The sequence below is a fragment of the Onychomys torridus genome, chromosome 6, assembly GCF_903995425.1.
Source record: "Onychomys torridus chromosome 6, mOncTor1.1, whole genome shotgun sequence".
NCBI lineage: Eukaryota > Metazoa > Chordata > Mammalia > Rodentia > Cricetidae > Onychomys > Onychomys torridus.
In genome coordinates this window covers 43,390,967-43,403,562 of record NC_050448.1, presented here as the reverse complement: position 1 = coordinate 43,403,562, position 12,596 = coordinate 43,390,967, and the positions used below count along the sequence as shown (strand labels likewise).

The window sequence follows — 12,596 nt, the reverse complement described above, 5'->3', positions numbered from 1 at the left end:
TTTTGGTTTTTTGAGACAGGGTTTCTCTGGGTAGTTTGGGTGCCTGTCTTGGATCTGTAGCCCAGGCTGTCCTCAAACTCACAGAGATCCGCCTGGCTCTGCCTCCCAAGTGCTGGGACTAAAGGCGTGCGCCACCACCGCCCGGCATGTATTTTCTTTTAATTCTTTTTATTAAAGTTATTTCATACAGTCTATTTTTATCACTTTTCTCTTCCCCAACTCCTCCCAGGTCTTCCCTGTCTCTCTACCCATCTAACTTTGTTTTCTCTCTCTCTTCTTGTATGTTCACTGTGTTCTCATGCAACTGTCTCATAAGGGAGAAAGGAAAGAAGAATGTTGTAGCATATAGAAAATTCTGGGAGAACCTGAATAACTCACTTTCTGCTGCATATACCAGAAATTGATGCTCCTGAGATCAGCCTGCCCCCACAGTTGACATGTTACCAAGGCAGGATGTGGGTCAGCCATAGAAAAGTACATTTTTAGTGATCTACCCCCCAATCCAGAGCCCGCTCTGCCATCCCCTGGGACTTTCCTTACCCACAGCCAGCTGAGGTAGTGTGCATCCCAGACGCTCAGCAATCGGAGAAAGGTCTTTTAGCTTGTTTTGCTGTTTTCTACCTTCTTCACTTACAATTCTCTCCTTCAACCACTGGTAGCACTGGGGATAACAAAAACACGTAAGTGGTGGCATCTTGTGTGAGTGTGATGTCAAAGGTGGTAATTCATTAAAATATAAGAACCTTTGGGTGAGGCTGGAGAGAGGGCTCATCCGTTAAGAGTGTCTTCTGCCCCTTCAGAGGACATGAGTTTGATGTCTAGCACATCAGGTAGTTCACAACCACCTATAACTCTAGCTCTAGGGGATCCAATGCCCTCTTCTGGTCTCCAAGGGCACCTGAGCTCAGGTGGCACACACGCACACGCACACGCACACACACCCAGCTTTCTGTTAAGAGCGCTTTTTGCTCTCTGAAGATCATTGTTTTGCATTATTGTTATAACTTGTCTCTTGCCTTATTCGATCCCTAACCTCATTGTTATTTTAAAATATTTTATTTATGTGTATGCGCATGTGTGTGCAGATGCCCTCTGAGGCCATAAGAGGATGTTAGATCCTTAAGAGCTGGAGTAACAGGCACTTATGAGCCACCCAACATGGGTTCTGGGAACTGAACTCAGGTTCTCTGCAAGAGTAGCAAGTGTTTTTAATCACTGGGCCACCTCTCCATTTCCCTAATATAGTAATACGATAATTATAATAATTACAACAACAATAATATTATTATTATGGGGACTTTGTGTTGATTTCCTATTGTGGTTGGTTTTAATGCCACAGATTAGGATAAATCGAGCAGATGTTTAAAAGACAACCCAGGAAACTACTCTTTAAAACAGGGGAAAAGATTGACCATGACCTGTAGACTATTGAGTTTACCTTCCAAAATATGAAAGGTCTTTGAGACTTTTTCACAGCCCTACTTTGCAGAAGACTCTGCTCTTACAGGAGATGTGTGGGAGCCCAGCTAGGAGATCGGCTCCCACATTTTTACAATAGGGTACCCTTGAAGAGAGAGATATAAGAGATATTAGGTAGAAGGGGAGAGGGGAGAGAGACAGAAACACAGGGTAGCCTCGGGAGGGCCTGGATCCATATCCACTAGCCCTTCCTGTCTCTTCTAAAGGGCTTTTTTTGTTTTTGTTTTTTTCTAGAGAGGGTTTCTTTGTGTAGCTTTGCACCTTTCCTGGAACTCACTCTGTAGTCCAGGCTGGCCTCAAACTCACAGAGATCCTCCTGCCTCTGCCTCCCGAGTGCTGGGATTAAAGGTGTTTGCCACCACTGCCCGGCTAAGGGCCTTTAATAGGAATGCCAAGGGGTGGAGCAAAAGACCTCCCCCAGCACAGCCAAGTGCAAACCCTTTCCAATCACCTGGTAACCAAACACGGTCAAGCCATCCTTTAATGCAGCCATGCTGGGTAAAGCAAGCTCAGATCTCACTAGGAACTCTTTGTGGGCCTCTGCAGAGATGGGAATGAATTCTCTAATATACCAGGCTAGCATTAACCAGCTATAGGAGTGAGTGCCTCTAAGAACCTTCCTCTTTTCCTCACAACTATAGATCTGAACCTTCCCAGAGGCACCAGGAAGCTCCGCAGTTGGCAGTTGGCCACAGACACTCTTCCCAAATGATTTCAATAGGCTGCTGGCTTTTTTCATTAAGTATTTTTTTTCATCCCTCTAAGAATTTCGTCTAAGAAAAGGATCACCACATTATGTTTTATTGTGATCTTTGGAATAATTTTGCAGATGTGAAAAAGAGAAGGGCAGGCTGCCCCAGTTCTGTCTGCTCCTAGATATCAAAGGCTTATGGTCTGGCTCTGCACTTGGGACTTTGCTTGGGAAAATGGCCAAGGCTTTCCCAGCTTCAGCCTTGGGAAGTCTCTGATTCTTCCAGAGGAAGGATGCCTGAAGTGACATCTCCAGAGACAACAGCTGGTGCCAGTAATGATGGGGTGGATGGCTGTGAACAGTGAGGACATGATTAGGGCCCAGGCAGCCTTCTTGAGCCAGGGCTGCCTGTGTCTGATGGCCCTGAACAGCTGTGGGTGTCCGAAGTGGGAAAAATGTCTTAAACCTTACTTAAACTTCCTGATTTTTCAGGGAAGCAATATCTCTGAATGTGACTCAAGCAGAAAATGATGAGAAAGGTAATAGACAAGTGCTTTTGAACAGTTTTTAAAAAGTAGAGTTCCTGAGATTTCAATATGTATCATGCTGCATTTATCAGTTTTATAGAACTCTATTTTTGAGATATTATACGTAATATTTTTTTTAAGAATGGAATACACTGTGTGTATGTGTGTGTGTGTGTGTGTGTGTGTGTGTGTGTGAGAGAGAGAGAGAGAGAGAGAGAGAGAGAGAGAGAGAGAGAGAGAGATGCACATACACCGGCCATATTGAAAGACTTCTACAAATAGCAAGCACTGGAGAGATGGCTCAGTGGGTAGTACAGTGCTTGCTGCACAAGACTGAAGTCCTGAGTTCGGATCCCCAGCCCCCATGCGATGATGTATGCGCCTATAATTCAAGCACTTCTACAGTGATATGGGTGGCAGAGACGCGAGAGTTCCAGAACCTCTTGGGCCAGCTAGCCTGATGTGTAGAGGAGTGAGCAACAAAAAAGACCCTGTCTCACAAGATGGATGGTGAAGACGACACCTGAGGTGACTTCTGGCAGCCATGTATGCACAGTAGCAGGTGTGTGCCCACACTCCCTCACATAAACCTACATTTATTGAAACCTTCTCTTCTGACTCTCAACACTATATACTTCACTGTTGCATTAATCAATGGAATGCATAAGGAGTTAGGGTTTTAAAAAATAGTGTTTATACTGCCTTCCTAATACCAAAGGAAACAAAGGTTTTTTTTTTGGAAATAAATGGCTTCAAATTCTTTTCAAATGGGAAAATGTTAACTGTGGAAAGAGATGAAATCTAATTAAAATGTTAATTATAAAAGGGCCCCTGTGTTTTGTAAGGTTGATGGTGAATATGGTTGCCACTCTGTGGACAGCACGGTGCTGTGGATTCTGTCGCTCCATGATGTTCCCTTCCACGTGTGTGTCTCTTAAACATCTTGAACTGAGATACTTCATGAACATCAGGGTTATCCCATTGGTCCCTGTATTCCCAGCAACCATTCATTCATTTATTCATTCATTCATTCATTCAGAACTTTTTGAATTGTGCCAGGTTCTGCGATGGGTTAGAGAGCTTTAGTCAGTGTCTAGGAACTCAGGTGTTGTAGCTGAGTGACCTTCCTCCTTCAATGATTTCCTCACCGGCCCTGTTCATAGCACCTTCTTTATGAAAAATACTCCAACAAAGTGGTACATGACTGAGCTGACCAAAGCATTTTTCTCTTTCAGCTACTATTGCTGGTCTCACAGGTTGGGCATTGCCTAACCCTGGCCATTCTTCTCTGGTCTGAAGCTAGTAAATCAAAAATCTCTTCTCTTCTAGGATACATTCTCTTAAGAACGTGGCTGTCAGTTTTCCTGCTCCCAGCGTCATTGGCAAGATTCATGTATAGTGGAAGACAATGGCCTATTCACGTTAGAGATAAGTAGAGAAGACAGAGGACTAACAATGTTCAAGTCCACGCATAGATCATTATGGAGCCATGCCCCACTTCATCCTCAAGGATTGTCTTTGCGATGGTAGAGTTCTTAGAATGAGTTTGTTCACGGTGAGGTCTGCCACTGGCAGCCAGAGAACTTCAGGCCTCTGTAAGAAATGTTGATGGTCTAAACAGAGGAAAGTGCAAACAACTCAGTAAGTTTATTAGGCTACAGGCTTTGTTCTTAAGGATAAGATGGGAGAGGCACAGGAGGATGAAAAGAACACTCTGGGAGGCAAGGGAGAGTACAGTGCATTTGGGTGGGACATGGAATAACATGGGATAGTAGAGACAAGAATGGGAACAATGATTTGACTTAGATCCCAAGAGGATTTGGGATTTATCCTGTAAGCAGCAACTGAGAAGTCATGAAAGCATTTTAAAATGGATTATGAGAGGGTCTTTTAGGAAGATAATTAACCACAGGGCAGATTGTTGGGAAGAGGGAGGAAATGAAAGCATCCAAGTTCACTTGCAGTAAACCTGGTAAGGAAGAATGAAGAACTGCATTAGGGCTGTGCAGGGGTGGACGGACCTGAGTGGCAGGATGTGGTCTGGAGGATGTGGTTGCTAGGCACGGTGAGGATGAAGAGGTGGTAATGTGAGGTAGCACTATGACATCTGACCAGGATGGCTAGACTCTGGGCAGAGAGAAGCATTGCTGATCTAGAGGAGAGTTGAGTTTGAGCAGAAGGCAATGTGGGAGTACATTCTACTGGGTTTGACAGACACCCATGGGGCATCCATTAGACTGGAAGAAGCAGTTTGCTTCTCAAAAGCAAGAGTCAGAGTTGATGATGTGGAGTTAGAAGTCATTGTTAGAGGGATGGGGCCAACCAAAAGAGAAAATTCCCTGGCTAATCTTGTTTACTGCAAGAACCATAGAGAGTCATTTTTTTTAAGAAATGATTGATTCAATTGTAGTTCAATATAGCAGACACAAAATACTAGCATTTCATTGACAATAACAACAGTGTTATATGAACTGCTTGGAGGGCTGTGTTAAAAGTTGCCAATCTATCTGTCCATATGTCCCTAATTTTTCTATTAGCACTATAATTTAGTCCTGAGGATGTCCTTACATTTGCTTCTTGAATTTTTTATTTTCATTTTTCACTCTGGTAGTTCCTCTTGAGTGGCTTTCCCAAGAACAGGCATGTTGCTCTGACCACACTGGAGAGTTTGTGGCAGTCTGCAGCCTGGCACTTGACGAACAGCTACCTTTCGCTTGGACAGGTTCTAAACATTTCCTGTTAATGTTCCAGTAGTCCCTACTTGACTGACTTCATGAAAGACAACCAAACATTTCCCCAGTTACCTTTGGGCTTAGCCGTAGTCAGTCATTTCGTGTGTTCTCCCTACCCGCTTCCTACTTTTTTGAGTGCGTTTGTGGAAGTTTTCCATCTGTGTGTGAGCTTTTTATCAAACAGTGATAGAGGCCGCACAGTCCCACCGACCAGACCCAGCACAACTGCTTCTTCCCTTAAAGACCTGGGTGTGAAAGGAAACAGATGTCTTTGGGGAAGATAATTCACCGGCAGCAGGAGGCCTGGCTTCTCATGTCAGCTTTATCTGTTAGGAGTTTCTGGTCTTAAGGTTGCTTAATGTCCTTGAGCTTGAGTTTCTGCATCCGGCAGAAGCCTGCCTCTTGGAGGATTACTCTAAGAACAAACAGCCCACATATGTGAAGTGCTTTGAATTTTTGGGAAAGCCTATGAAAGAATATGCAGATGGTCTCCAGCTTACCATTGTTTGACTTGGGATTTTCTTACTGATAAGCAGAAGATGTATCAATACAACCTCTGTTAGTCACTTTCAGTCCAATAGTCAATCAATTACATGGGATACTCAACTCTTTAGTATAAAAGGGATTTTTATTAGAAGTTTTATTTTTCTTTTTTCAAGATAAGGCTAGGCTAAGCTATGATATTCAAATATTAAGTGCATTTTTGACAGGACATTTTGAGCTTATAATGTGTTTATCTGGGCCTTACCCCATCATAAGTAAAGGAGTATCTACATAACAATTTAGCTTAGCCACAACTGATTGCAAGCTATCTTTGTCCATTTCTCATTGTGAAGATAAAAGGAAGTAAAAGATAACTCATAGCTTGCTCCTTGACACATAGTAGGTGTTCAGTAAAAGGACAGTTCTCAGTATTTCCTTTTCTTTCATGCCCTTCCTGCCTTCTTCCATTTTCACATCTTGCCTACGATGCTTTTAGTTTTTTTCTTCATGGACTTGTTTAGAATTTGTTCTGAATGACCTTCAGTTTTCAGGAACAAGATCTCATTAAATATTCTGAGATAACTGTGCTTTGGGATAATTAAAAAATGAGAACACTGTCATGTCAGCATGCTTTGGGGGATATTTATATCTTGTGATTTTAGAGAACAAACAAGCTAAAATCTCAACTCTTCCATCAGAAAGGCCTAGAGCCTTGAGAAGTTTCTAGTTGGGGAAGTGTTGGTGGTCAGTTGTCCTGTCCTATCCATGTCTCTGTGTCCTGTCGCCATCACCCACTCCCCCACCTCCCCCACCCTCACCCCGGACACTAAAGAGCTTGGCTTGGTCTGTTATGCTGGTTCAGTGCTAATGGAGGCTGGAGCCTGGGTTGGGCATATGCTTCTTAAGATGACTTTGCCTTGTCTGAATTTTGAAGATCCCTGTATTCTCTCTCCCTTGACATTGCAGAGTAATTTGTGATCGTAATGTTGCACATTCTCTCAAGCTTTTAAAGCACAGACACCTTGTTGTTAATAAGGAAAGATGTTTGTAGTACTCCCCAATAAGTTAATCAGCAGGAAGAGGCCTAAGATGGGACTGGAGAGTGGTCAAAGTAAATGACAAACAACATTAAGAAACCCACCATGTTGTACAATACTTATTGATTTAAAAAAATAAAAACACCCACTAGGCAGAGTGGAGGCTGGTGATGGTGTGTTCAGTTTCTCTTTCCTGAGGCCCTCTTTCCTACTGCATTTGGGGACAGGAAATGTCAGCCAACCTCAAACCATACCCAGCTACAGCTGTTAACCTCAAATGGATTAAGCCCTTATAGGTTAAGTTTTGTTTTCTCAAGAAAAGGAAAAATTAAATCCTCTTACATAGAAAAGGGATTTTTAAGTTGTATCACTTCCAGACAAGGAGTGAAATACCTCCTTTAACATAAGAATAAGTAAGAATGTAGGGATTTGAGTCAACCAGGTCATTGGACACTTTCAGTCCTTAGAGACGAATTCTCTGTGCAGGCAGATTGTGAAGGGCTGACTGATCCGTTGCCAGCAGCAGAGACCTGGGCAGGGCTGAGGGGGCCTGCCAGAGGCCACGGCTAGCCAAGGCCACAGTGTGCTTAAGCTGAGAAGCCCTGGGCTGCTGCTCTGCTCCTAATCCATCACCTTCTCTTCTTCCCTCCCGGAGACTTTGCTAGAAGGGAAGGAAAATACCTTCAGTGATGCTCTAGAACTCTCTGGCACCCCATTTCCATATTTTCCTGAAATAATTCCACAGGCAAGCGGAGACCATGTCATTGCACCAACACCTACGAGGGAAAAACAATAAGAATAACACAATCACAATCACAGAAACTTGCTTGTGCCAAGTGCGGCCGAACGCGAGGGTGTGTTTCAGCAGAGCTCAGCTCTAGAGGAAAGCTGGCCAGATAAATGAGTTAATACCAGCATCCGTCTTTCCATTACAAGTTAGGACTTACAAATTGTGCCTCGTTCTTTTATAAACCAATTAAACATGTACTGTCTGTTCCTGGGAGTGAGCCTTCCAAGTGAACCCGAAAATATGGCTTATTCATGATCTTTTCACGGCCACAATTCATAGACCAAGAGATAAGAGTTTCTGCTTGCACAGAGAGCCAGAGCTTCATTTATCCCCCAGTGTCTGACAGTACCTGGTGCCTAGCAGGAGCGCAGCCCACCACGCAGCAAATGCCTGGTACTTGACAGAAACAGCACCAGCTATTGTTGAATCCAGCATTTGACTATTATTTTTAGGGGAAAAATCATCTCTGGAAACTGCTTTGGCATCTAAGCCTGAAAATGCAGCTTATTGATGTTTCTAATATCCAAATTTCTTGTGTTTGTATTGTCTCTGTATCCCCACCCTAGGCACTGCTTCCACACAATCTCATTGTCTTGACTCGGTGATTGTTGTTAACTTCCTTCTGTCTTACCCAGTCCCAGGCACAGCGTGAGAGACGTGTGGATGGTTATCTACGTGCTTTTGACACGGTACTCAGTCTACTCACAGATGGATGTTTATGCTGAAGCAAGCAACTATGCAAATCAGCTTATCCACTGGCTCCTCTGTGTGTGTCGTGTGTGTGTGTGTGTGTGTGTGTGTGTGTGTGTGTATGTGTGTGTGTGTGTGTGTGTGTGTGTGTGTGCAGTTTTTGAACACCTGCTGAGTGTATGTCTGAAAGTCAATGTACAACTCTGTGATTGGCATCACAGTATCTTGTAGACGAACTATGGACCCACCTGATTCTGCCACTATCTCTGAGATGCACAGTCCTTGTCATCTCTATCTCACATTATTTAGAGACATTTGGGAAAAAATTTTCCTAACACCCTTCCCTCCCCCATCCTTGATTCTCCTGTTGTGAAGAATGATCAGATGTGATTTTGAAGATTACCTATTTTATGATAGAGCTCTGGCAGCTGGACCTCCACCTTCTCTCTCTGGAAGAGATGGTACTCAGCTTGTTCACAGACGGGTGGGATCATGTTGAACTGTCGTGCGACAGAATAGGCTTCCTAGGGACAGAAGAGATTGAAACTGAGTATGCTGATGAGCACTGGCGCGTCACTCTTCATTTCCATGGGGATGTTCATTTCAGTGGAGTAAATATGGAGCATGGAAATAAGCCAAACACATGCCAAGTTATGGTCATAAACTTCACCAAGTGAGGTACCCAACATAGGAAATCCTTATTCTTTTTTTTTTTTTTTTTTGGTTTTTCGAGACAGGGTTTCTCTGTGTAGCTTTACACCTTTCCTGGAACTCACTCTGTATACCAGGCTGGCCTTGGAACTCACAGAGATCCGCCTGCCTCTGCCTCCCGAGTGCTGGGATAAAGGTGTGCGCCACCACTGCCCGGCAGAAATCCTTATTCTTTGGGAGTGTTAGAGTGAGTAAAGTCTAGGGCAAATTACTCAAAGCTTGAATTATGGACTATTGTAAAGAAGATTTTATTTGAATATGGTTAGGTTCTTAAAGAAATCAAACTCTAACTAAACACTCAGAAGTGATCTGTAAGTGCCATGTTATAAGCAGAATAGTTACCAATAAGCTTATTGTAAGAAAGCTAGAATACTCTATTCCCATTTCTCATTAGCTTTGACATTCTCTCTGCCCTTTTGTCAACAAAGAACATGCTAAAACATGATTGTTATTGGAGATCTGGGCCCCTGTGTTTGTTCTAAACTGCCAGCCCCCAGCCCTGCTAGCCATCTCCCTAATGATGGAACAGATCACAGCATTCCAATGCCACGGTATTGTGAGAAAAGTCTGCAGAAGATATTGCAACTTAAGCATGGTAACTAAAAAATAATGATACAGTGCTCAGCAGCCATCAAAACTGGAAAATAACTCACCATGATCTCCATTGCGCTCCACCTCGAGGTGCCCCAGTACATTGCCATGCCTTGATTGATCACGTGTGTCATGGCTCGAACAATTTCTACGGAAGCCCAAACAGTATTCCATGAACGTAGCTACTTTACACAGTTACATGTTTTCCCTCCTCTCTCCCAAAGTTAGAAATTTAATGTAATTATTTGATTAACATAATTGCTCTTACACTGGTGACAGCATATATTGACCATCAATAGTTTGGAGGATTGACAGTACTTTTAGGTAAATTGACATTTCATTTTCAGTTAGCAACAATATTTAACAGTATTAAAAATGTAACGACCACCACAGCTTCTTCCTTTACTTGTATTGCTTGATGGTTCTTGTTCACAGAGTGAGAAGGGAGGGGAGGCATTTGTTTTGACTGTAGAATGTGGGGTCGTAGACGCTGGATGCCCTGTCTCTCCGTATGGTGGATTTGCAGAGCTGTTCCTTATCCTCAAGAGCCATTTCATAGAGATGACTCAATAACTGTGTCTCACAGGAAGATAAACATATAAAACGCCGAACAAACAGCTGAGGCCACAGGGACTCAAAGCCCACTTTGACACACCCTGTCCTTGACTACTTGGAACTAAACTTTGTTCTAAGACACCCATGCAATTGATTTCACCAGGGCCTGCTGGTGGGCCCACCCAGTTTACACATTAGCCTCTTTCTGCTTAATAGCACATTTCCTGATCAGGAAGATTAATCCTCTCCCCATGGAGTGAAGCTAAGCTAATCCTCTTGGCACCAGCCAGATGACCTACAGAACTTGGAGGCATGAAGAGCCTCAAGTTGAAGCTAGCCAAATCCTCAGATAGCACTGGATTTCTTTTGCTTCCACAAAGCACGTTAATGCCACTCCAGGATGCCAGATCCCTGGACGTATTTAAAGGGTCAAGGTCTTAGACTTCTTTATGTCCCAATAATACCCATAGATTAAATGTCCTTCAGAACAGAATCCTTGCTCAAGATAGAATTGGGATAGATACATTCCTTTCTCTCTCTTTTCTCCCTTTCCCCCTGCCTCCGCCCATCTCCTTCTTCTTTCTTGTTCTTTGAGACAGAGTGTCACTGTATAGCCTTGACTGGCCTTGAATTCCCCTAGGTAGAACAAGTTGTTCTGGAATTTATAGCAAGCCTCCTGGGTGCTGTGATTACAGATGTATACCTAGCTTGGGGTAGATGTTGTCTTATTTGTGTTTACATTGATGGGGCAGGATTTGTATTGAGAGAGCCAAGGGGAGGGTCTTAGCATCTAGTTGGTTGGCTCACATGTGTTGTTTTAAGGTTCCCTTGGTTTGTTTGTTTTAAAAGCTGGGAATGCTTTTATTCACTGTTGTCTAACAAAGAATTTGGCCCATTAGCTAAACACCTTTTCTTGTGTTCAGTATCCTATCGCAGCACCTAACTGTGCTTATTTATCCCTTGTTAAACAAATGTGATAAAAAGTGTACGAAACTTTTCCACTCTCCTTCAAAGAGCACACAGAGATGATAAAACTTCCTCGACGCTGAAACCATTTTTTTTTCTTCTGCATGTTTGCCTTAGATGAGCCACCTCCATCATGGCAAGTCCCTCCCCGTTCATGTCCTGTTTCTTCCAGAGCTGGGAGCTCAGCAGCCAGCGTGTTCATCAGCACCTGTTGTTCTGGGAGCTGGACTTGCCGAGGTGTGTCAAACATGTTGGTAACCCCGAGAGGTTCACAGAGAGCAAGCTGAATGGGAAGGTGAAGGGGACAGAGCAGCCAGGTGGCCAGGCCGTGGGAAGTTACCTAAGCCTTGGCCAGAGCAGTTGAGATGGAGGGGACGTTGCGACTCTTTGAAGACTCATTCCTTTACTTGTTGGACACATTTAGTGTGAAAGCCTGGTATTTGTCACGCACAGTGCTGAATCCTGGACTCATCTGATAGTAAAACAAAATTCCTAGACTTGGGGAGATTAGGCTTAGATGGCAAAGATGGATAAAAGAAGTGATTGTAAAGTGCAGAGTGTTATAGAAAAATATAAGAAGGTCTAGATAGGAAAAGAAAGGGAAGATCTACTGAGTTAGGGCTAGGAATGCCTGACTTGGGAATTATGCTGAAGAATTAACATGAAATCATGTGAAGCTTGGGAGAATAACATTTTAGGATGATGGGAGAGCATGTATAGGGCCCTGAAAGCAAGAGAGAAAGCAAGGGAGCAGAAACCCAGCAAGGAAGGGCAGGAGTTAGAGATAAGGTTGGCAGAGGGCAAACCAAACTGTATGTTCTGAAATGTTAAATGGAGTTGTTACATTTTTAGTCAAGGGAATGAGAGAGACATCATGTAATCAGAGTTTGTATTTCAGAACGCCATCCCTGCCTATGCTGTGAAGAACCAGTGAAAGAGAAAGCCCTGGAGTACGGGCCTCTGGGAAGATTCTGCCATGTTGCAAGAGTGACCTGGAGGAGGGTTTTGGTAATTAAGACAGACCAGACTGAGTGTGGCACATAGCGGGCAGGAAGAAACCAAGGCCTTCTCCCAGATACCTGACTGTTTACAGAGAGGGCAATGGGAGGAAGCCAAGGGCTCTGCTTCGGAGGTGAGGAACGTGGGGATGCTGTGGGTGACACTGTGTGGGATGTTGAGTTGTTGAGTCTGAAGCCCTGAGATAATGAATGGCCCCTGCTGGACGCTGGGTTGTTAAGGAGGGCAGCTTACTGACTGTGCTAAGTCAGAGTGGTGGAAGTCTGAAGAGAAAAAGAGACAAGGTTTTCATTGCCAGCATGAGGTCACAGAGAGGACCCTGTGCAG

At 43.7% G+C, this 12,596-nt stretch overlaps 1 protein-coding gene across 1 annotated transcript in view; it reads right to left on the bottom strand.

The window, feature by feature from the left end:
* Kcnab1 (potassium voltage-gated channel subfamily A member regulatory beta subunit 1) overlaps positions 1 to 12,596 on the bottom strand; it is a 250,881-nt gene that overhangs the window by 12,872 nt on the left and 225,413 nt on the right. The window contains exons 9-12 of the mRNA XM_036189972.1: positions 9,794 to 9,879; positions 8,833 to 8,953; positions 7,631 to 7,725; positions 541 to 661 (exon numbers count right to left, since the gene is read on the bottom strand). Coding sequence (XP_036045865.1) covers positions 541 to 661; positions 7,631 to 7,725; positions 8,833 to 8,953; positions 9,794 to 9,879 — 423 coding nt within the window. The remainder of the gene's footprint in view (positions 1 to 540; positions 662 to 7,630; positions 7,726 to 8,832; positions 8,954 to 9,793; positions 9,880 to 12,596) is intronic.